Raw genomic sequence first — 24,666 nt, 5'->3', positions numbered from 1 at the left:
GTTTTTAATATAATAATCCTCAACTTTAATCTGATATTTTGTGAACAGCTACATGTTCAGTAAATTAAAAACAGGAAAACACCTAATTCATGTGTACACCTATGTTATATTTATTGCATTTCGTTACTTTTTCTGTGATTAATGACCATTGATGGGTGCATATGTGATTGACTTCTTGATTTTATTGTTTTATTGAGTTCTTTTTTGTTTTTTATTTCAAGTCTGAGACAAATAAACAAAATAAAACACTGATAACATGCAAAATACAGAAGATGGCATTAAAATAAATGGTGATAAATGGTGTTCCTTTTAAATTAAAAGTTTTTATCTGTTTTATCTGCTTGTCTGTTTTATCTGTTTATCTGTTTTATCTATTTATCTGATTTTTGTTTGTTTGTTTGTTTGTTTGTTTGATTGCTTTTCTCATGCCTTCTGCTGTAATGTTTTTAATGTTTTATGTAAAGCACTTTGAATAGTCTTGTACATGAAATGTGCTATATAAGTAAACCTGCCTTGCCTTGCCTTGATAAATCACTTAAGAAAGGTTAGATATAGAGAAAATTTCATTTGGGAACTGACACAAAAGTAGCACTGGGCCTATATGGGTTAAACAAAATACTTCACCTAATTTGGCATCTGTGTTACAGAAACAACACATTTAATATATATAAAAACAATTGTAAATAAATTTGGGTAAGGAATTAAATGTTAACTGCTTTTACTTTATTACTTATTCATTGCTGCTTTCTCATGGCAATATGATAGTGATGTGAGGTTCACGAACGAATCAAATCTTTTAAACGACTCTTTGAAATGAACGATGGGAACCGAGGCTTTGTAGAGAGCTGTTCATTTTTTTTTTTTTAAAGAGGGAGTTTCTGATTGCCTGTCAATTTACCAACGTACTGTTCTTGTTCTGAGAATGGCACTATAGTTCAGGTATTTAAGTAATTGCAGTGATTAATCACTGTTGTGTTTTGTGCTATTTTTTCTGTATGTTTTCACACATTTATTGTTCGTGTTTTGAGGAGACTAAAATGTTATTTCATAAGAAAATGTTTTATTTTCTTCTGCATTTTTAGGCTACAGACTAGTCCACATAATGTACCATGATGTTTTTAGTCCAATTCCAGCATTTGCCTAATGTCACCTCATGAAAGAATTTAAAAAGAGGTACAAAGACACAATTTTTCAGAGGTACAGGGATGAGGGAGGGCTTGGGGATCACTGGGTGTGATAAAGATGTACAAGTATGTTGTAAGTGTGTGTAAATGTATGTATAGGTGTGTATGTGTGTGTGTATATGTAGGTGTATATGTGTGTATAGATCTGTGTATGAATATGTATTTACATATATGTGTTATTGTATTATGTGTTTATGTAAATCGTATTATATTTGTTCGTAATAATATAAAGCCAGAAACCTAATTATTTACTAGTAAGTATCAGTCATATTATGGCATAGTGTATAGATATGATTAGACTGGGAAGGTTATTATTGTTATGAAGGAGAAGAGGTGGGAGTTTATAAGTTGTACTTCTTCTCACTCCTTTTCGAATATGTATTATATGTCTTATGTTTAAGTGTTTTGTTTATTAATTTTCTTCTGTTTGACATTCATGTTCAAAATAAATACATCAATCAATCAATCAGTCAATCAATCAATCAATCAATCAATCAATCAATCAATGTCATGGATTTAGCCCACACATTTTAACTAACTATTCTTTTTTATGGTAAGATAATATTTACTGCCAATTAAACACCTTTAAAATGTAATGTCAATCATCACATGTAGCCTGTTTAGTCATTAAAACAATAGTGTTTCAAAATAATGCAAAAAGCATAAAAGAGCCAGTCTTTTGAACGGCTCTTTTCAGTGAACGCCTCCTGATTGAACGGCTCCCTTCAAAGAGCCAAAAGTCCCATCACTACAATATGAGCAAAAATAGATAGATAGATAGATAGATAGATAGATAGATAGATAGATAGATAGATAGATAGATAGATAGATAGATAGATAGATAGATAGATAGATAGATAGATAGATAGATAGATAGATAGATAGATAGATAGATAGATAGATACTTTATTGATCCCCGGGGGGAAATTCAAGTATTCAGCAGCTTACATACAAACACAAAAGTGGGTTAGTATCAGGTTGACAAAAAGGTTAGTATATACACTCTAAGAGACAATTGCTAAAGAAACTACTCTAGTGCTTCCTGTACAGTCCTGTACATCAAGACTGATATGCAACCATATATCACACCTGATCTTTTTTTTTTTTTGAAGTAGTGTAACTCAGATTAATGTGTAATAGGAAGTAAACAGAGTAGATAGTGTGGCTTTAACTCTTAGCCCTCCTCCTCTAGTGGTGTCTATGACATCATCGCATAGCGTAGCCAATCAGAGAGCAGGACGCTGAGGCTCGAGGAGCACTCCGTGTGTTCGTGTAGTTGGTGTGCATCTGCTTGTGTGTATGTGTGTGAGTGTGCGTGTGTGCGTGTCTGAATGCGAACAAGTTGATATTATTTTTAATTTTACCAACATCTTTCAATTAGGACGTTGGAAAATAAGTCGGGCCTGCGTTGAGTGAGACATCTCTGAGAGCCGTAAGACAGAAAAGAAGACTTCACGCAGACACTAATGAACTCGAAAATACCAAGTTTGCTACGTACAGTCTTTGGAAACAGCCCGCATCTACGCAGTTTAACCAATTCCGATATTTCGTTGTTTTTTTTTCCCCCCCGACACTAGCTAACTCTGCAGCTGCTCACCGTATTGTTATTTTTTGTGGTTGGCAGTTTGCAGCTAACAAAGTCATAGTCTCGTGTGCCTTTTTTTTTTCATTGTTATTATTTTTAATGCACAAAATCGTTAATGTTAGCTAATGAAGTTGTAGTCACCGTCACAGACACATTAACGGTTACAAAACTAGTAAGGGTTAAGCCATAAAACTACAAAAAAAAAAAAAAAATGTTAAAGACTCTGACGAAGAAGCTAAGAAGACACTCACTAAATGAAATACATCCCTTTCAACTCAAGGTAAGTTTGAGTGGCTTCTTTGTTGTTGTAAATATTATGCCATAACTGAATTTAACAGCAGTGTTTATATATGTCAGTAGACCGATACTAGCTTAAATGACACGGTGCAGTATCGTTGAGAAGTAATGAGCTTGTTTGTGAACAGCGTGGCTTTACTTTTGTCTTGTGACTTGTTCATTTGTAGGCCAGTTGACGACGCAGCTTATACCCTGAGCGTGTAACCTTGTCAAAGAGGTTACTCTGAGTTCATTAAGACTTTTTTTTTTTTTTTTTTTTTACCTCTTTCACACACACATAGTGAAAGAAAACAGCATACTGTCACTAAATCAGCAGATACTACCAGCCCTGTGTGTGTTCTGATATCCAAGCAAATGTTATTCAGAGGTATTTTCTGCTTCTAAGCACTCCCAACCATTCATTATTACTGTGTTATGGAAGGATTTTTACTCTTCATGGCTTACAGGACTTTGCCAGCTGTTTACAGGAAGAAACTTGAGATCCACATCGTTGCACAAACACATCAGCAAACATGTGGCATGTCAACAAACTCTCCCACTCACAGATGGACACTCATTGACTCATAAACTACAGTTCAGCTGTTTGTCATTTGAGAAAAGGCTGTCTGGAAATACCTGAGAGTGTGTGTTCATACTAATAACTAAGTAAGAGATGATCATTTGTGTGAGCGTAATGTTACATCCATCATCGTGTCCATGCTCTTCCCTCAATGGTTGTAATATTAGTGTGTGTGGGCTAGTATCAGTGGAAACTCATTTCGTATGCAAAAGCTTGGGGGAAAAAAAACAAACATTTAAATAAAAGCCTTACTGTTTAGGGGTATAACTGTCTACGACATCTGCATCCTTCCCCCTCACTTTTCCACAACAGACTCCATGTAAGTGCTCCTCAATTGTTAGTGCCTGTTCAGTTCACATAATGCCTCTTTTTGGTGAGTAGAGGGGTGAATTGTATCCTTCATGGGTCACTAACTTGCTCCATCTACAACACTATTGTGCGTCAACCAACTGTATAGTCGCATGGCAGCCATTTTGTGCCAAAGTGTTTCCCCTCAAAGGCCTGGCTGAGGATACAGGGGAAAGTGTGCCATCCCTATTGTCTACTTTTGTTTGTGTTTGCGGCTCTGCTCAGTGGTAGGACTCCTTGTGCTAAAAGTGGTTTGTGTGATGAGAAAAGTGAATTGCAAATTAGTGAGTAGGCCTGTTGCCTCGTCCTAGCTCCATGCACAAGTTTCCTAGAAGCTACACCCACTACCTCAGATACAGATACTAAAGCTGTTTACAAAGGATTCCCACTTAGAAATATTGTGATCGCAGCATGAAAACCAGAATATTTGCACTTTACAGTAATGGCTTATAGTGTTGAAGTAGGTTCTGGTCGCAGTAGGAATGGCACTTTGAAAGGTTCAGAACTTCAAAAGCACAAGTTTTAATAAATTGGATCCATCCATTTCAAATAGTAGTCCTACATGTTGAGCACATTAAGAAGAACTATAACAAGAGAAAAACAATCCATATCAATGTTGCTGAGGCAGCTTTATCCAGACCTTTTAGTTCCTGGTATTAGTGAAGTCAAAAATGCTAAATTCTTCATTTTCCATAAAGCAAAGTGTTGGTGGATTTTATAGACTGTCTCTGCTTCATAGATACCTATGTCAAATTTAACACCCCCACATTTGAACTTGTTATTTTTATGTCCCTAAAGACATCCTCAGGGTAACATTTAAGAATTTAAAGTTACCTTCAAAGCCATACAAGATATGTTAGAGATATGCTTCCATTATTCTTTTCATTTCTATTGCTTGTCAAAATTCACTGTGTTCATTATGAGTTGGCATTGTTCTTTGGCTTAAATTAGCAGAAAAAACTCATATTAAAAGTGCAGTCATTCACATGTGTGGTTTTTGCAGGATTGCTGTCATTGATTTTTAAGCAAAGTTGGATTTTGTGTGATTCATAGTCACCCTTTTGACAGTTCCACTTTTCCATTCTGACTAAATATTGGCATTGTCTTGACCAAAGTTTAATAAGGCAGGGTTTATACTTATTTAGTGTTATTTTTCTAAAGTGTTACACTGAAGTGTACTACTGTGGTCACTATGGCTACGTTCAGACTGCTGGCAAATGTGGCCCAAATTCGATTTTTTTGCCCATAGTGTGACCTGTATCCGATCTGTTAAAGACAGTTTGAACAGCACAAATCCGATTTTTTTCAAATCCGACCCAGGCCGCTTTCATATGTAGTCCTAAATCCAATACGTATCTGAGATCTTGCAATGCAACTTCAGTCTGAATGACCAGGTCACATTTACCCGACCTTTATGTCATTGAAATGCGACAAACGTCACAATTCTGCGTCCCAGGAATGTTACTTCCGTAAATGCAGTGCATGCCTGTGTGGTCATGTATTACATCAGGACCTCTTTTTCGAATGCGGGTCGCTTCAGGGTCACAATCAGTTCATACTTAAAACTGATAGAAGTCACATTTAATGTGTAATATGAACGAGCACACAAAAAAATCGGATTTCACCCAAAAATCTGAATTGTGCGTTAAGACCTGCTGTCTGAACGTAGCCTATGATGATCGAGGACTGAATGACCACTTTAGGAATAATGACAACGAACTTAAGGGTGAAATTAGCTTAGTTACAGTACATTTGCGTGACTTTTTAATCATGGCTATTTACACTAAACTGTTAGTAAGTTCTGGTGGAGTTTGAGCAAGAGAAATCAACCATGTCCAACTCTGTGTTGTGTGTTTTCACGAGAAGGAGACTGGAGTGTGACAGTGTCCATGTCAGCAAGGAAGGGCAGAGCAAAGCTGATATGTGTGTGAACTGGGTGGTGTGTGTACACGGTGACATTGCCATTGATCCAGCTTAGCAAGCTGCTCAGCGATGCAGTGGACTGACAAGGATTTCATTCAACTGTTCTTGACACACAAACACACAATTCTTTGTCTGTCTTTGCGTGTACAAAGGCAGTTTTATGATTTTAACTATGCAGTCTCACTTTTTTCTTGTGTAGATGTGTCTTTGCTCTGAACAGCCATGACTGATGACAGATCATCCTCATTTTGGCATGTTTGTAGGAATGAACAAAAATAAGTTGTGTGTTGCAAATTAAAGTATATTCAATTTAATGAAAGAGTAAGTAGTATCTTAAAATATACTGCCGTCACTACATGATTAATTACGATACATACTTTGAAGATATTACATATAAATTCATCCCACTGACATTCTGTCTTCTAGAGTTTAGACATCTAAATGGAGTTCCTCAGTTCCTCAGCACTCCAACACTTTGTAAACACTTCCAGTGTACATCCTCTGAACTACTGTGGAGAGTGTTACTCTCATGGCTGCTGCCAGTCCAAATGCTCATCACATTACATCATTTGTGTCAATGAAGAAGGAAGTAGATCCATGTTAGGAAATGAGAAATTTTAGAAAAATACCATCAGTACCTCAGAGAAGTTTAAATGTGTTTTCTCCCTTGTTTTCACACAGTTTGTCTTCACTGTGAATGCACTGCTAATGAGAAATGTGATGTGTGTTCTGAAGGGTGTATCTGTAGGTGGTCCTTGTAGAACATGTGATTGTGTTGTGATTTGTGCACTTCATGTGTACATTATGGGTCTTATCCTTTTTATGCAATTCCTGTTTTTGAAAGGGTCTTTACAGAATTGCACATTTTGTGGCAATATAATTGCAACTTCAGCCTGTGCAATTATATAATCCAAAAAAAAGTCTTAAATTTAAAGGTCCAATATAAGTATGGTGTTTTAGATTCAGTTACAATGAGCAGAGGGGTATTATGTAAAGAATGAAAATGTAAGTCATCGCATTTTTTAAATTTAGTTTATTTTTTTTATTTATTTTTTTTTTTTTACACAAAAGTTTTCATATTTTTCTTTTAGTTTTCAATTGTAACCAAGCAGGTACATTCAAATTGCAAATTTGTCCTCAATAATTTCAATATGACTTTAACTTCTTTTTCCAGGCTCTTCATCTGCTAAATCAAGCTGTGCAGTTTCAGAAAAACTGTGCCCTAAATTATCCAATCAACAAAGTCTGCTTGGTCATTTTAGTTTTTACATATTTTACTTGTCGTAAATGAAGCATGCGGGTGTAGTAAAAATAGTGGGGTTTTTTGGTATGTGATAGCACAGCCATAGCTTATTCTACTAAACTTTTCTAGCCATGTTTTTTCTTCTTATCATGTAAGTAGTAGTACTTCCATAATTTGTACTGTGCCACATCCAGAAAGTACACTTAGAAAGACACAATCGATGCTTAGCTGCATGGATTATAGTACGAAGCCACCTGTCCAGGTTGGAGTAGTACAATCCAGGCTTAGCCATAGTATTACACAAGAGCTGCAAAAAGACAATTGAACATTTCCTACTGAGTTTTATAGGTTTCAGGCAGTGTCATGTACATAAGGTGATGAAAAAAGTTGTGATTATAAGTACAGCAGCATAATAGGATGCAGTGGAGCATTGTGGGTGTTCCTGGTGATTTCTTGAATCTGTTCACTTCACAACCACAAGATGTTAATTTGATTCAATTTTTAATTGAATTCACTCCTGTTTTGATGCAATTAGGAAAATTCAGTTTCCAATTTTTTCCCCATATAGAGTTTAACTAAAACATTTTATTTTCCCAACCTTCTTACACATATTTTCAGGTTGCATGGTTTATATTTTGGAGCTTTTATGATACTAGCCTAACCTACAGTTGTATGTCACTATCCACTTCTACCTCATCTAACTATAAAATGAACATCAGTTAGTGAAATGTAATGTTTATTGTAGCTACTGTATCTGTCAGAAAGCAGTAACTGTCAGCTGTGGTTGACAGACAAAGTTCTTTGTTCCTTACACAACTCGTGCCAAATAAAATAGGCTCTACATGGTGTTTTTTTTTTACAAAGATTCCTCACATTCTAGTATAATTTAAGTGTGATAAATCAAAAGTGATAACTCAGAGTTTTAATGTGGTTTTTTTTTTTCTGCACATTTTTTTATACTGTAGAAAACTGTAATGACGCCAGAAAGGTGATTTTTGAGTGCTGGCCCTTTAAATGTAAATGATCCACTTCATGCCCCACCCCCTCCAGGTTGTTGGCTGTGTTGCTCTGTCCCGTTCAACCAACAATTGAATGTTTTAGGTAACTGGCTCAAAGTTTGGACATATTTTCAGTGTAAACTACAACTGCTGCTGCTGACAAACAGTTACGCCGTAATCAGAGAAATATTCATCTGAAGTCTTGACCTTATGTGTGCAAATGTTGTGACATAGGTAGTTATACACATAACAAATTAAGAAGGAATTAAAACAGGTTGTAGAAATCCACTCAATTTTTGCCAAAATGAACATGAAGACAGCTTTGCAGCACCTGGAGGGTTCACATTCAAACTTTTTGAACTATGAGGGTCCAAATACACAAATAAATGAACCAAAGACTAATAAAAGTGGGTTTAGCAAAATATGACCCCTTTAAACTAAAGCTGCAGAACATTATGCAGTCAGGGCAAAATACTTTCAAATATAAGTGCTGTATATGGTCTCAGTGTACTCTGACGCACCCACATTGTATTTGAATGGTTGAATGGTTTATCATTTGTTTACATGGATCTTCTTTACATAAGTAGTGAGCCTTCACGTAGCACATTAACTATTTTAGTGGTGGTAAGTGTTATAGTGATAATAGTTTATCTGTGTGCTGCTGAACTAAGTCACTGAACAGACAGGCCTGCTTTGTGTGAAACTCTGGAACACCCTCAGGTTTACTAAACTGTGAGCCGTGCTTCATTACTGCATGTGTCAGTGTGGATATCTGAGGCTTGCAATTACAGCATGTTGTGACAAAAGCTGAAACATTTTACAAGCCTGCTAGACGAGACATCAGGCCATGTCCTACACGTGAGCTACACATGTTCTGCATTTGTGTTCTGTGAATCCATCAACAACAACCTTTAAGGAATCCCCTAAGGGGAAGTAAGGCTTAATCCTTAATGTCAGGCTATATGTGATTAGTCTGTGGAGAAACACTAGACTTCCAGAGCTAAAAAGCACACATGCTTAAGATGTTGTCTCTTTTGCTTAAGTGGTTGAGTATCTGGGAAAATCAGCAGACTGTTGATCCCACTGAGCATAAATGCAGATTTCAACACCTCAGAATGAACTCATTTGTCCTTAGAGTGCAATGAAGACATAAAGTTTATGCACCACCAGCATCTCTTCATTCTTAGCATCCTGCAGCAGTAACTTTAATGGGACTTCAGCTGTTTCATGGATGCTGCCCTACTATATTTCATTGGTGTGTAGTGTATAGTGAAGCTGAAGCCTAGCCTCCTGCCAAAATACATTTCCTTCCCACAGTTATTCCTCGGTGTAATTTTCCTATTGGAGTTCATGAAATGACACTGTTTAAGCTTGAGACTCCATGTAAGGGAAGCCAAAGTTATTTTCTCTTCTGTACACTGGCTCTGGGGCTGTTTGTTGAGACTGTCCCACATTCATGTAAATTTAAGAAAGATGAACTTGTACTAATATCCTGAACTGTGTCAGTGAAATACAGTATTAGGCCATATCCTGTTGTGTGCTGTTTGTGACCTTGTTGATTTGTGCACGTGTTGTTTACCGATCTGTAGAATTACACAGTGGAATTCACACTTAAAATGAATTGAATAGTGTCTGCTCTGATTGGGCTTAGAGGCCCTGGCTCCTTTCTCCCTTTCCCCTCTTTTTTGAAGAGCTTCAGAAAGAAGAGGAGGTGTGCGTATTACAGAGTAGAAGGGAGGACACGGTCTATGTTTGTGTGTGTGCGTGTGTGTGTGTGTGCATACACACACAAGCACAGATGGCAGCTGCTCAGTGAGGCCTCAGAGTGGTAATTACTGAGTGTGAGGCGCATTACTTAACTCTTAGCGTTGCAGTCTGCAGGGTATCTGTATTGTTGCTGCTGCTGTAGATGAGGAATTGATTTTAGTGACAAACGAAGATTGTGAGAATGGAAGGTTGGCAGTGCTATACTCCAGTAATCTTACCTGTTGAGATTTGAAGCATGTTCAATATGTCATGTTGCTGTAGAAGTAATCATACATTTATAATAAGATGATCGTGTTTTCATTTTGAATGAATTGTCTGCAAGTCTTTCTGTGTTATGAATTACAATGCAAAGTTAATACCTGCCCTCATTGTGGACTCCATTAAGATTCCTATTATAAAGTGTTGATAAATGATGTAATAAACTTCTAAGTGGGTCAGTGAACAAGTTAAACTTTCACTTTTGCTCAACTCAGAATAGTTTATGTTGTTATTAGAATTTAATAACATTTAATCTTAAATCTAAAAAAAAATATCAGTAGAAGTGGAGTTCTCTGTACTAATCCTTACGTAATTGTTAACATGCTGGTGTTACCATATGGCATATTTGACCTACAGTATGAGCTCTATCCTTCTCCAGATTTCTTATCATGGCAGTGGAGAGGGAGGGGAGAGTGATGACTCAGAAGGGGAGAACCAGGAGCTTGCACAGATTGACAGAGGTACATGCCCTTTGCCAAACATATTATTTATGTATACAGATATTTTCATGACATATTGTTATTACACAGTCTTACGTGTAGATGCTTTAAATTCAACGAGTGATGCCTTCATATACAGGAGCATTGACGGCCTTTTGTAACCACTTTTTCCTTTGACTCCTGTTTATTGACTCCTCTATAGAGAGACGGAGAAATTGTGCCCTCACCCCCTTGGCCACCAGCCAGCAACACAATCAAGGTCCCCTCTCTCCAGCACGGTTACGACGCCTTCGCCTCCTTCTAGATGCCAATCTGGATCGCCACTCATCAGAGGAAGAGCTTGAGAGAATCAGCTGCGGTGACAACAGGAAGTGGGTGTCTGCATTTCCCCAGCGCCATAGTGATCACCACAGCAGTGCCTCCAGTGACGAGGAGGTGCGGGACCTCTGTGGCTGCGGGTCACCGGCTGCCTCTAACAGGCCATTGGTCGAGTCGGGTGCCTGCTTGGCCGCCTCCCCCAGCCCTGTTCTTTTCAGTTCCAGCCCACCACGAAGTCTCAAGCCACCGTCCATGCGTTTTCAGCTCCAAGTGGTGCAGCCAGTGACACGGCCAATCATTCTTACCCACTTTGACCAATCAGCACCTTACCGGAAGTATCGGCACAGCTATGGAGGGGAGCCTGGGAGGCCCAGTCTGGACTTAGAGAAAATGCAACAGGTTAGTTCACCACCAATTACAGCTAGAGGTGTGAGGAGGGTGGAAAGATCACAGTAAACTTAATCAAACACTTAGTAAGTGATGAATGATGAAACACAAGCACAATTATTGGACCAGTTATTGTCACTTCTCAGGAGGATATTTAGTTTGTTACGTCAGCGTTATATGGATGACTCAGGATTGACAATAAGCCACTTCAGCAGGACAACCATAAGAATATACCTTTCTTCTTTTCTTGTCTGCATTTGTCTGCACAGAGGCACAAAAGATCACATACTTGCTGAGATTAGGGAATGAATTCAAATATAAGAAAACAAAGTTTTCCTTTCATTCCAAGATCAGTTCATTTAAAAGTTTAAAGAGGGTTTTTGGGGTCCTTAACTGCTGTTAAAAACTATAAAATCCAATAAATAAATCAATAAATAAATAAATAAACGCCTTAAAGTGTTAAATATGATTTTGACACGTCTTGAAATTGTATTGGATTGTGAGGTTAAAGTTAATTTCAGTTTTGCTTTTACATGTTTTAGGGGGAATTTTGTATTGACCTCACTGTAAGTTAACTACAAATGAAACCAACCATGAAAACTGCATTCTGGTCTGAACCTCTACCCATGACAAAGCAGCAATTTGTATGAGTAACTAGATAAAATGATTTCTGTTGAATATTTTTGATGTATTTGGTCTTTGTAAGGGTAAGTGCAAGTTACATAGCCCACTGAAAATGACATTTGATACACTTTAAACAAGAACATTCTTGAATTGGAATTGAATCAGATGTAAAAAGTGAGCCCCAGCATGACCCACTCTGCTCTAAAAAGTTGGTTTGACTTGCATTAGTGATTGTCTTAAATTGAAACGGTTGGAACATCCAGAAACCCTGTGAAAGTACAGTGTTTACAGAGACTACTTTGTGTCTATAATTCATCTGTTAATATTCTGAAGTAAGTCTATTTCAGTGAAAATACAGTTATAAGTGTATATATTAAGTCAGCCACTGTTTTTGACTGAAAATGTTAAAACCACCAAACAGCAGATGAGCCTTATGCTACCCATTGAAGAAGGCAAACAGTTATGTTGGACTGAGGATTTGGTCCAAAAATACAATGATGTCCCAGCAGTCTACCCAGCTACCCACCACACACGCACATGGCTACACAAATGTGCACGCTCGCACAAGCAAACAAAGTCCTCCCTTTCCATCGCCGGCCGTGTGCCACTACGGTGGTCTGGCTGGAGAGGGATGAAGGAGAGGGAGGCACGGACGGCAGATGTCCGCCCTCGTTTCTCACAAAGGCTGGTGAGCGAGGGGAAACGATAAAGGGGTGGAGGCAGAAGGAGAGGATTAAATAAACAACAGAAAAATGACAGCCACTAATGAGCCATGGAGAAGCTGGTCCACTAATCATTAAAAATCCAATAGACTTGTTGGCCCACACTGTATTGGTAAAGGGTATGTGTGTGTGTGTGTGTGTACATCTGAGAGTGTGTGCTTGCAGGGACAGAACCTGCAGGTTTCAGGGGTCCATATGTCCATGGGGTTTTTAGAGGGAAAGAACAGATGATGAGAGACAGCGGGCAGCAATGAGAGGGGTGAGAAGAAAAAAAGAGGAAGAGTCATGTGTGTGTGCACATTAGTGTGCGTAGGTCTGGGGTACGCGTCTATCATCCTTCCCGTCTTTTTGTGTCAGTGTGTGTACATCCTCCTGTCTGCTGTGAGTTTGTTGCTGTATCAGTGTGTGTATCCGTATGTGTGTGAGTGTGTGTGCACAGTCACACTCAGTCAAGTGGAATGGGAGGTGCTGCAGGGAATACAATAGGGGGCCTACAGAGGTAGCTAGCAGACACAGCTCTAGTCTCCCATTAACCCTTTAACCAGAGAACTTCCAGTCACCAATCCTGTCTCAACTGGGACACAGTCCCCTCAGTTATTATTTCACAGCCTCTTTTTGAAAGTCTCAGCTCAGTCTCAGACAACAGAACATAGCTGAGTTCTTCTTTTTAAACTTCTCAAGTGTGCCCAGCATGAGCCACAGCCTGAGGCATAAGTTTATTTTTCTCATAATTTCCTTAAAGGAAGGGTTAAAGGGTCAGTGGGTTGTTTTCTTTTCGTCTCCGATAATCCTTCATGCATGCTAATCCATGTCCAATTGCTCAGATGTGGCGGTGTCATTGTTTGTTAGCTTGATTATCATTGAAGAACAACAGTTTGTGTGGCAGATGTCTGCTTAGCTGGGCATTTGGGCAAAAATGATGAACCTCAAAGCAAATCATGCAATACAGAATTAAAAAAAAACCACAACTCTTCAGTGGGTAGCAGCAGTATTCTCAATAGCTTACAGAGTTGACAGTATTTTCCAAGCATAACATAATTTTCTCCATTTAGTTGTCATTTTATTTTTATTTCACTGTGATCATAATATGTGTTTGTGCAGACCCATCCAATATGTCATAATAAACATGTGTTTATGTTTCTGTGGCGAGTTTTAATATCTATGACTATAAATATTAAACCATAAAAAAACAGTAGAGCTAAAGTAAAAAAAAACCAAAAAAAAAAAACCCTGACACAACCATCATATTCTGTACACTCAAAGATTTAACACACTCAACCAACCTTTACCATATTTAGCCCTTGTATTCATGGGAAAACTACACAGGACTAAACAGTTCAGTGGGTGGCAAGTCATGACCTGTTGGACATCACTCATGTATCTGTAGATCTAGTGGGAGGATGGTGTTGGTGCTTCAGGTAGAGTAATTCACAAAGAATAGGTTGAAATAAGAAAAATAATAAACTCATCAGCACTTACTGTAACCAATGTAGCATCATTTTGTTAATAATAGGATCTTAAAAGATTTGCACAGATGATATTAATCTGCCTTTATAGTGTGTAATGAGTAATCACATGTTTGATAATTGCTCAAATCTGAGTCAGTCACATACGAAAGCGTGACTGTAGAGCGACTGATAAGGCAGATAAGGGTTGGCAGGAGGTGAACAAGAAGGCAAGTGCGCACCAGCTCTCTCCTACATCACAACAGCAGGAGTCTTGTGTTTCCATTCTTTCCTGCACTCCCTTCCCCCTTAGAAGCTAGCCGCCCAACCCGAGACAATTCCATGATTGTGTGGTCCCTCCACCCCCACTGTTTTTTTGAGAATAGTGAAGCTGCGTGGATATGGAGGGGAGTGGGAGACAGGATATTGCATAAGCTTCATTGACTGGCTGTTTAGATTAGTGAGACAGCTGGATTTGCCTCACTCCCTCGGCCATCATGACTCAGTGTTAATTGGCCGCGAGTGCGAGTTCTGTCACGTCACATCTTTTACTCTTTTAATTAAAAAAAAAAAAAAAATAAATAACCGAGTCCATTGATGGTCCAATATTAGATGTTTTCAGAATTCATTTGTTCAGTTCCTTCTTTGGGTCTATTGAGTGTACAGAGACAAAGAGTGAGTGTTTATACAAGCATGTGACTTTTTTCACAGTTTAAGGATTGTCGTCAGCAACGACAGAAGCTGCTGCAGAAGTTTTCTCATCCAAAAGTGTATGCTTGTCCATAGCTGTCATTGTGTATTTTTGTTCTCCACAGAAAATGCTGCTGAAGAAGAACTGTGGAGGGAAAACACGGACTATAAAGATTCGGGTGAGTTTGCTTTTTCTTTTTTGTTTCTCAGCAAAGTGACAATTCCTGAAAATACTGTAAAGACATACAGTGTATTAAAAATCCTTGCTGTCCTGAAGGTACGCTCCTCCTACTAGGGGTATTAATTTAATGCACACACAGCCTTTCCCTTTATGCAGAGGTATAACAGGCAGTCCAGATCAGGGTGTCCATTAACAGCAGTGATAAGGTTGCAAGGTTGTTCAGCCCCCACGAACAGCCTAGCCTGTCTCGTCGCCAGCACCTTGATGTCCATCCAAATGCACACTGGGACAGCATCTGGCCACAGCTTTTGTTCCCATGCTCCGCTAGCAACAGAGACATGCCTGAGAAAATCTGATAGTGTGGTCAGACTCTTTTAGCAAACAGCACCGATCTGTTCACTCTAGTGATACCTAAGCCAGAGAAGCTAGAACATAATGTGATATTTCTACCACAGGTTGGTCTTGTGTGATCCCTTGATCTCACTCCGCTGCCATTATCAGCCCAGCTTTCCACTTGTCCCATTAGTGGTCCTAGAAGTGTACATTTACTAGCCTCAATAGGTTTGGAAACTCTGGGGTATTTTCCCAAGATTGCGTCTCGGCTGATCTTCCTGTAAAGTGGTTCCCAAACAAACATAACCAATAATCATCCACCAACTCAGGCCCACAACTGTGTATGGGGTTGGTTCGGTTTTATTTGTAGTGGGTAAGGGAAGCATGCCGGAGAGTGGACTGGAACAAGCCTGGGCATCTTGGCACAGGACAGGATACTCCAGAAGGATGCACAGTGTGGTGAGAAAAGTGACGTTATTATCACGTTGTGTGGGATAGTGTCGGTGAAACCATATCACACACTTGTTTATGTACACACACATACACCAACTGTAACAACATTTAGTCCACTCTATAGGTCTACACAAGCTGTACAAATATGCAGGAAAAAAAAAACTGTGGGTAATCTTTACAGAGTGGTTAAGGGAAGAGCAAGTGATGAGAGATGAGGAGGAGGAATAAGAGGAGGAGTGTTGTGCGGTTCCCTTGTGGTGTATTTCCAGGGATGAAGTCATTTTCCATTTATAGCCTGGCCGGCTGCTGTCTGTTTAGCTCCGCTGATACATAGAGATATCGCTCATTATCCTCTGTTCTCACTGGTGTCGTCGGTAGTGTTGTTGTCCCTGTCAGTGACGTCTGCAGGCTTTGGGTATGTTCCAGTTCATAGATTTTCTTGAAGAGAGTGCACAGCAAGACTTTGGATTGATGGAGGCTTGTGCACCTCCATCCCGCTGACTCTCTTTGGCCTTTGTGATCCACTCCACTTCTCTTTTTCTCTTACACTCGCCTTTCTGTTCCCTACCTCGCCCCTTCTTTCCCCACTCTTTTATCTGTCAACCCTCAGTTTCCTGGCCAGGGTCCAGAAGAGACACTGGATCCTGACCCGGGGCCCTGGCTTTGAGGCTGGATTCAAGCATTCAAGCATGGGAGTTGTTATGGGGTTGAGGAGGTCGGTGGCAGTGGTAGGGTACGTGGGTTTATGTGTGTGTGGTTTAAGAAAGGGAGGGAGGGGGGGTCGTGTGGAAGCAGTAGGAAAACACAGCTTTGGCTGCTGCTGCTGAGGCCTGCCCCTCCAGGGGTTGGAGGTGAATAGGAGAGAGGGGTGATGAGAGCTTCCCATGCTGGAGCAGGCAAGAGTGATGGCGTCTGGTTTCAGTCACGCTAAAGAATGGGCGGAGTGGAGGGTGAAGATTGATTGAGGTGAGGGAAATGGTGCAGATATGGAGTGAGTGGAAGGAAAACTAAATGTAGAGAAAATGGCAAACCCCCTTTGTCTCCCTTCACACTGGCGACAGTAGACCTAACACTGGAGATATTATGTTCTAGGATTGTCCATTTATGTCCCTTTCCTCATAACTGTGATAACCCAGTGAGCAGTTTTCTTCAAGTTTGGCTCCGATGTTCACTTGCATTCGACAATGAATTGGTTAGAACCTGAAGATGAAAAGTCAAACTTACTGTGACTTCACAAAACTTTTTGCCCATTTACTCAATTATTCATCTGTGAATTATAACTTTTGCACAGACAGGATTAAATTATGGAACAGTGACATTCTATATCCAAAAGGTCAAAGGTCATCTTCAGTCTGTGACATTATGATGTTGAACAGGAACACTTTTTATTCCATTATTTAATACTATAATTTGATTTTGACCCATGAAGCATTAAGATTTTAGAATGTGTCTTTGTGTTCCATCAGAATCAGTTTTGCTGGCCAATCATGTGAACACATATAAAGGAATCTGTGTGGACAGACATGGATGTACTACAACAGTTCAACTATAACTTGACAGGTTGGATGAGTCATTTAACCACAAGGCTGTAATTCTAGTTTGATTTACTACACGGCTTGGCAGTGATGCAGTGAAAAGTTTGGTACTAGCACTGGCACAAGTATGCGTTGAATGAAACATTGAACATTGTGGTAATATTTAACTTCATATGGTTATGAAGATGAATGCAACCCATAAACTAAGCCAGGGGTTCCCAAACCTTTTCAGCTCAATACCCAGAAGACAAATTTGATGTCTCCCTGGGACGCATATTTATACAAATACATATTTACTATACTTTCCTGACTAAGCCAAAAAGAATGATGGAATAAAAAAATAGTGATAGGGGTTCCTTGAGGTAAAAAAAACAAACACAAAATGTAAACATATATAAAAGAATCATGTGACAAACCTGCAAAACGAGGACTGTTGCAAAACAATCATCAATGTTCAAAAAGTAAATAGTGCAAAAACAACAGCCAGAAACAAGTCTGAGGTGCTCTGATACAAGAATAATAATAGTCAGTGTAACCCGTGTTTTGAAACATGTTTTGAAACATGTTGGCGTCCTTATAGGTAACACAGGACTTGTATTTTTGTGTCTTGGACTTGTTGCTGGCAGTTGTATTTTTGCACTGCTTACTTTTTGAACATTGATTATTGATTTTTTTTTTTTTTTTGCACCAGTCTTTTTTTGCACTTTTATTTTTCTGAGTGTCGGAATGTTAGTTGTAGCCAAAAAGATACTGACAATGTTCACTTCTAATACTGGCAAATAATATCAGGTATCCAGCAGCACAGTTAAATGCAACATGTATTTATGGATCTGGGCATGCACATTTAAAGGGGTCATATTTTGCTAAACCCACTTTTATTAGTCTTTGGAACATTTATTTGTGTATTTGGGGACCCTAACAGTTCCAAAAGTTTGAATTTGAACCCTCCAGATGCTGCAAAGTTATCTTTATATTCATTTAGCCAAAAATCGAGTGGATTTTTACTCCTTTAAGAGTGGCTGAAAAAAATACCCAAAGACTCCAAAACAGATATGTGAAGTTAAAATATGTAAAACTAACAACAGTTCAGGTTGTGGTGTTTGTTATTCTATCTGTTGCTTCAGCCATTTTGTCTCCTCACCTCAGTTTGGGAAAAGCTGAGCTAAACTGGTTTCACAAACTGGTTTCTTTTGTTCTGTGTATACAATCCCAAAGCCAAGAAAGTTAAAAGAAATCCAAACACGTCAGACTATTCTTTTAACATGAGACTTACCCCACAGTGTGGAAACTTATCAAGTGAACAGATTCAGGATTAAATTAATGATCAACAGACAAAAAACTCTTGAAGAGCAGCTGCGTTCCAGGACAAGTAATGTTTTAGTGCAGCTGTAATGTCCAACATCCAGCTGGTGCCTGTTGTGCTACTGCTTTTCAGTCTGAAGGACTTGTACTATGTTTGACCTTTGTGGGCCTTAAATGTCTGTCACATTGCAGATGTGACCACAGGACAGCGCTGTGGGGATTGTTAATGTGGATAGGGAACCATCCTGATCTATGACTCTCCCCCATATTTGGACAGACCTGCAGCTTACCATATGGAGAACATCTTACAACATAAATCAAAGTTACTGTAACTTGTTCTTGAGCTCAAACCTATTTTCCACTTCTCGTTTTTGCCTGTTTTTTTTTTTTTAATCAACAATGGTAAATAAAGTGCTATAGTGCTGGGAGGTATTGGGAATTGTTGCTGCGTTACTGCGGCTAAGGTGTCAGTGCTGGATCCCTAAAGATGTTGGCTGAAGTCATAGCAACACCTGTAGCTTCACATGCACCGTTACAGCAGCACTGATGTCACTGGGTTTTCCAGTAGCAGGGGGTCATTTCCCTGAGAAGTTAGTTGAGGGAAGCATCTGTCCCAGTGCTCAGAGGCATTTGCAAGGAGAAACATGTTGTTAATAGATGAGAATATGCAGAACACAAACCGTACACAGCCCAGCTTAGACCAAGGGGATCAGCGCTCATTCTCAAAGCCCCAATCTTTCTCCGTTCACAGACATCACTCCCTCTCAACAGGCTCTGGAGAAAGTGCTGCCTCACTGCCAAATCCAACAAAGTCATTTCCTGTCGTTTCCTGTAGGGAGGAAAATGACCAGGGCTAATTTTAGACAGAGAGCTAGTAGAGCCACGAGAAGCAAGGTTCTGCTCAGAGGGGGTCGGCTTTGTGAGTGGAAAAGCATAAACCTGAATGAGGAGGGGGAAAAAAAGAGCACAGTGAAAATGTTTTAACAAGGTTCTGTTACTTTCCCACCACTGCCACTTGGGTTTCCACCGAACGTTTCTCACAGTCTTAGGTAGGCCTGCATGATACTGGAAAAAACTGATATTGCGATTTTTTTTTTAACCCTGCGATATGAAAAAATACTCAGGAGGATAACATAGCCGTGTGGTGCTGACGTAAATGGTCAAACAAATTTGTTGTTTCTTCTCGTTGTGGCAACAGATGCAAGGCACTGTCAACACCGAACACGTGTTTCAGCTTCATCCTCCTTGTCGCCGAAACTATTCCAGATAACTCTTTGTTTTCTGCGATTTTCTCTTGTTCGTTGCTCATTTTTCAATGTTATCAGCCACTTACTCCATGTGCGGGGGCGTGGTCTGCTTCAATAAACTGATTAAGAATGATTGTAATTGGAGGGTCGCTGCGCTGAGTGTGTCGGGTACCCTTGAAATTAGATGAGAACACGTTGAGGTCATTTGCCTCCTACATCGCAAGACCTGCGATGTGACTATTGCGCACACATACATTGCGATGACAATGCTCAAACGATATATTGTGCAGCTCTAGTCTCAGGTCTGTAGATTTTAGCTGCACCAAAATTACAACCACATGGAAGTGCAGCAGGTAACCCTTGACCTTTGGCACATGACAGTTTCAGAATATAAAGCTTGATGACCTGACCACTCTTTTCTCTGTCTCTTTGTGTGTCCTCAGAATTTGACTGGCAGCCGTCCTCCGCCCAGGTACACCTACGATCCCTCCATCTTCGCATTCCGATCTTTGAGCACAGTGCCCCCATGCAGCCCCCTGAACCCGACTGAGGAACCGACCTGCTCCTAAGGAAATTCATTCACAGCCACATAATTCTGCACCCCACCCCCTTCATTCCCAGACAGCTGCTTTCTTTCTCTCTTTCTTTTTTTTTTGTGGCTTCTGCAGCGAGACCAAGGAGCGACTGTAATGAGACTGACAGCTAGAAAGACGATGTAAAAGGTGTTTGACGGTCGAACTGTTGCACTCAGGTAACCCACCCTCTTATAAACGCTGTCACTTTGATCATTACTGTCCAACAGTACGTTTTTAAAGGATATTTCAGGTATTGCATGTGTATAGCTGTCTGAAAAGATCCTGTCTTTGGAAGAGAAATGATCAAGACATCAATGCGGACTGTGGCCCAGAGGTTCTACAAAGGGACAAGGCAATCGGTTTAGGACGGAAAACCTGTATCTAAGTCTGAGTCGGACCATTTTCAAGGGAAATATTGCATGTAAGACAATCAATGGGTTCCGAGGTTTCTTCCTTCGATATGATTACTGGACACCTTGTAAGGTTCGGGGTAACTTCATATACTTAACATGGCAAAGTGAGTCATCTACTATCTTGTTATTGAAAATAGACAGTGGTCACGTTGGTCTGTTTGAAAAATGACGTCTTTGGATATGAATATGCAGGTCATGATGAGCTATAACAAACTGTATGACTGTAGTTAAAATAGTCAACTTTTGATGATTAATGTTTCTTAATGACTTTGTCACTTTTAGTCCAGGTCAAAGTTAAGTACATGTATCCTCTTTCCTTGCATGAATTCCACTGTTTTGCAGAAGGAGAGGTATGTCGAAATGAGAAAGTATGACATAGTTTGCTGCACATTTGGCAAGTGTAATCGGTGCTGTGTTCTGCATAGCCTACTTGTAGTGTGCCATTCCCCTCCAGAATATTGTGCGTCATTACTTTCTAGGTAGAAGAGGACCACTGGTACATGAAAAACAGCCCAGTGTTTTCTGACAGTCTCTTAATGCCTTGAAATGACATTCCTGTTGTATTGAATGAAACATGAGCTAGATTTCAGCTCAGCTTGAAATGAGCTGATAATTAACAAAACAACGTCACCACTGTTAACTACAATTTTGCCGAAGTGAATGTAACATTGTGACATGTTGTCCATTGTTGCTCAAAAGTGAATCAATAAACGCCCTGTGGCCTCTTGTTTAGGATGTTCTGGTTTTTCCTTTTTTTTTTTTTTCCAGCAGCTGTGATATTCACAGAAGGGCAACAAGTTCAATAAACAAATGTGATCAAAACAGCATGCAAAGGTATATCCAAAATCATGTCAGTGGAGTTCCAGAAACTTCGTAAACATCTCACTTTAGAGGTTTTGAATGATTAGATATGTGTGTTAGCTTGTTTCAACTTCTTAACCCATAAGGACCCAGTGTGACATTTGTGGCAGTTCCAAAATGAATTTTTCTCTATATTTAACCTTCCTTAAGTGGTTTATCACCATTTATTGTAATATTATGTTCTGTATTTTGAGGGTTTTTTTCGGTGAAAATCAGGTATTTTCCAACATTTAATTCACTGATCATGTAGATGTTCATACAAGCTTAGAGTAAAGTTGAGGATTATTATATCAATAACAAAGAAAAATGCAGAAAAAGTGATTTTTTTTTTGGCAAAAATATATCATTAATGACAGTGTCTCCGTCCGCTGTCATTGATCCAACTCCATGGGTTTTACTGGTGAATCAATGTTGTAGAAGATGACGGTGTTTCCATGGTAACTATGGAGCCTCTGAACATCCAAATGGGTCATATCTGATGACCTTGAAAAGATGACAAACTGTATTTTATACTAATTATTTACATGTATTGATAGGATTAATGGATCAACAGTTATTAAATAGTTTAGATCAGTAGATGGTTTTGTCACCAGTTGATGTTTGGGTCTTTATGGGTTAAACAAGATTTGTTCATAACAGTCACTAAAATACTGTTGCTCTTTTCACTTTGGAATTTCTTGGAAAAAACAAGCACTGAAAATAACACTTAAATTACAGTTGAGTTTGGATTGATTGTTTTTCTAAATCTGTAACAATTCTCGCGGGGTCTTAAAAAGTCTTGAATTTACAAATCTGCATTGTAATACCTTAAAGTCTTTAAGAGGTATTACATTTCATATGGTAGGTTTAAATTCTGTTACCATAAATTTGTAGGCTGTATTGTGTTTAAAAGTGTGGAAAATATCCAAGCTGCAAAGAAGGTAACTTTAGTCTACTAGTTCCACCCGTTCCAACCGGACAATTTATATTGATATTTGGAACCTATTATCGCTAACTTTGCAGCCCCCAGTGAGAAATGATCACAGAACATTTAGTCACGCCACGTCGCCAGAGAAAGCTGACTTTGGGAACTTTAAGGGACGGCTCCTGAGTGAAAAGTAAGCATGAGAAAGTGCAAATTTAATAATACCTGGTTGGAGAAAAGATCATTCTTGACCTGGCTGACACAAATTTTCCTAAATTCTAGGAGTCATGAATTTTTGCCAGTAGATGAGATGGGCACTAAATTCTGTTCAAAGTAGTCTTAAAAAGTCTTAAATTTAACTTGTACAAACCTGTAGGAACCCTGCTGTAAGTTACAACTGCTGCTGCTGCTATTGTAGTGCTCTCAGCAGTCTGATAAGGGTCTGGTCTCGAGTGTTGAGCACCAAATAGATGCCAATTTGGCAAATAGGTCTTGAAGATAATTGAGCATTTAGCAAGAAGCAATCTGGACAGTTTACATTAGGAGGTGGTGACCAAAAAGAAGCAAAAAAGACAAAAAGCTCAAGTGACTTAATATCTACTAAATCCGGCAGCAGGGCTAGGTACCAAATTTTAAGATTTTATGGCGTTGAATATCTTGAACTACTGAACATCAGAAAATGCCATGTCGTTTGATATAAAATTCAGTATCTACAGAGTAAATCTCATCAGTGTCAAAGTGTAAAGAGTTTATGCTTTGACACTAATATTTAAAACAACCTCAAGCTTATTTTGTTGTTAAACTGCTTTTGGAAAATGCCAGAAATGAAAAACTAATGAGTTGAACTACATTGTGCAATGCAATTTCCTTTTGTCAAAATAGAAAATTAGACTAAAAAAGTCTAATTTCAATCGAGTATCGAAGTTAAGACACTGCTAACAGTATTAAAAACATTTATATGATGCTCAGGAACCACAGTCTAGTAATTTCTTTACTAAATTGTCATTCACATTAATAACACATTACATTAATACCACAAATTCAGTACCTAACTTCATCTTGGCTACATTCAGACAGCAGGTCTTAACGTACAATTCAGATTTTTCCGTGAAATCCATTTTTTTGTGTGCTTGTTCATATTACACATTAAAATGCGACTTCTATCAGTTTTGAGTATGAACTGAATGTGACCCTGAAGTGACCCGCATGCGCAAAAGAGGTCCTGATGTAATATGGCATGTACTGCGTTTTCGGAAGTAAATATGTTTTTTCCGCCACTCCTCCTCCTGGGACGCAGAATTGTGATGTTTGTCGCATTTCAATGACATAAAGGTCAGATAAATGCGACCTAGCCATTCAGACTGAAGTTGCATTGCAAAATATCAGATACGTATCGGATTTAGGACCACATATGAGAGTGGTCTGGGCCGGATTTGTGCTGTTCATATTGTCTAACAGATCGGATACAGGTCACGTGGGGAAAAAAAGTCAGATTTGGGCCACATTTGCCCACAGTCTGAACATAGCCCTTGTCTTCTTGGCTCAGTCCCAACAGAAGCTTTGAGGGGGTGGGTTGACTTCCTATTGGTACCAGGTTGCTTGGTCCTGACATAAGTATTGAAACAGGTCATAGTACAGGATGTTATCTATGAGGTCTCGTGTTTTTGCGTCAGTCAATTATAGCTAGAGCCGAGGAAATGTTGAAAATGTTCACAAGTTGTACCTGTTGGAGGAGGTTCACTCAGGTTGAACCACCACCCTTCATCAGAACTACAGCACAAATGAGCACGAATGCTAGCGACATCTTCATCTTCTGTGGGTGTGATGACCCAGGTGAAGGAACAGACGACCTGTGTTTGAGGCGACGACGAGCGCTTTACAACAGTGATTAGTAAGTCGCAGTCTCCGAACATCACAGCAAAGAGCTACAGCTGAGACCACAAGCCTCTTTACGCCAGATCATAGTCAGAGAAACGCTCTTTGTGTGTGTGCAAGGCAGCTTGAAAGAGACAAAAAGAAGCTCTGACGTCAGAACTGGGTTGGGTGCGAACGAGGCCGAGGTAGTAGCGAACAT

At 39.3% G+C, this 24,666-nt stretch overlaps 1 protein-coding gene across 1 annotated transcript; it reads left to right on the top strand.

Moving 5' to 3' along the window:
• Positions 1-2,451: 2,451 nt before the first annotated feature.
• Positions 2,452-21,562, top strand: LOC115413409 (uncharacterized). The gene is made up of 5 exons (XM_030126224.1): positions 2,452-3,049; positions 10,542-10,623; positions 10,805-11,319; positions 14,914-14,967; positions 20,283-21,562. The coding sequence occupies exons 1-5, from the start codon at positions 2,981-2,983 to the stop codon at positions 20,406-20,408; spliced, it is 846 nt and encodes a 281-aa protein (XP_029982084.1). The 5' UTR covers positions 2,452-2,980; the 3' UTR covers positions 20,409-21,562.
• The last annotated feature ends 3,104 nt before the right edge of the window (positions 21,563-24,666 follow it).

The sequence above is a fragment of the Sphaeramia orbicularis genome, chromosome 22, assembly GCF_902148855.1.
Source record: "Sphaeramia orbicularis chromosome 22, fSphaOr1.1, whole genome shotgun sequence".
Taxonomy (NCBI): Eukaryota; Metazoa; Chordata; class Actinopteri; order Kurtiformes; family Apogonidae; genus Sphaeramia; species Sphaeramia orbicularis.
Note: the sequence above shows the minus strand (reverse complement) of the source record. Positions and strands in the feature narration are given on the sequence as shown.

Bases quoted from the DNA above. Each gene is read 5' to 3' on its own strand.
- LOC115413409 (XM_030126224.1), top strand. From the start codon at position 2,981: ATGTTAAAGACTCTGACGAAGAAGCTAAGAAGACACTCACTAAATGAA. The intron at 3,050-10,541 runs GTAAGTTTGAGT...ATCCTTCTCCAG, and splicing joins TACATCCCTTTCAACTCAAG to ATTTCTTATCATGGCAGTGG. The intron at 11,320-14,913 runs GTTAGTTCACCA...TGTTCTCCACAG, and splicing joins ACTTAGAGAAAATGCAACAG to AAAATGCTGCTGAAGAAGAA.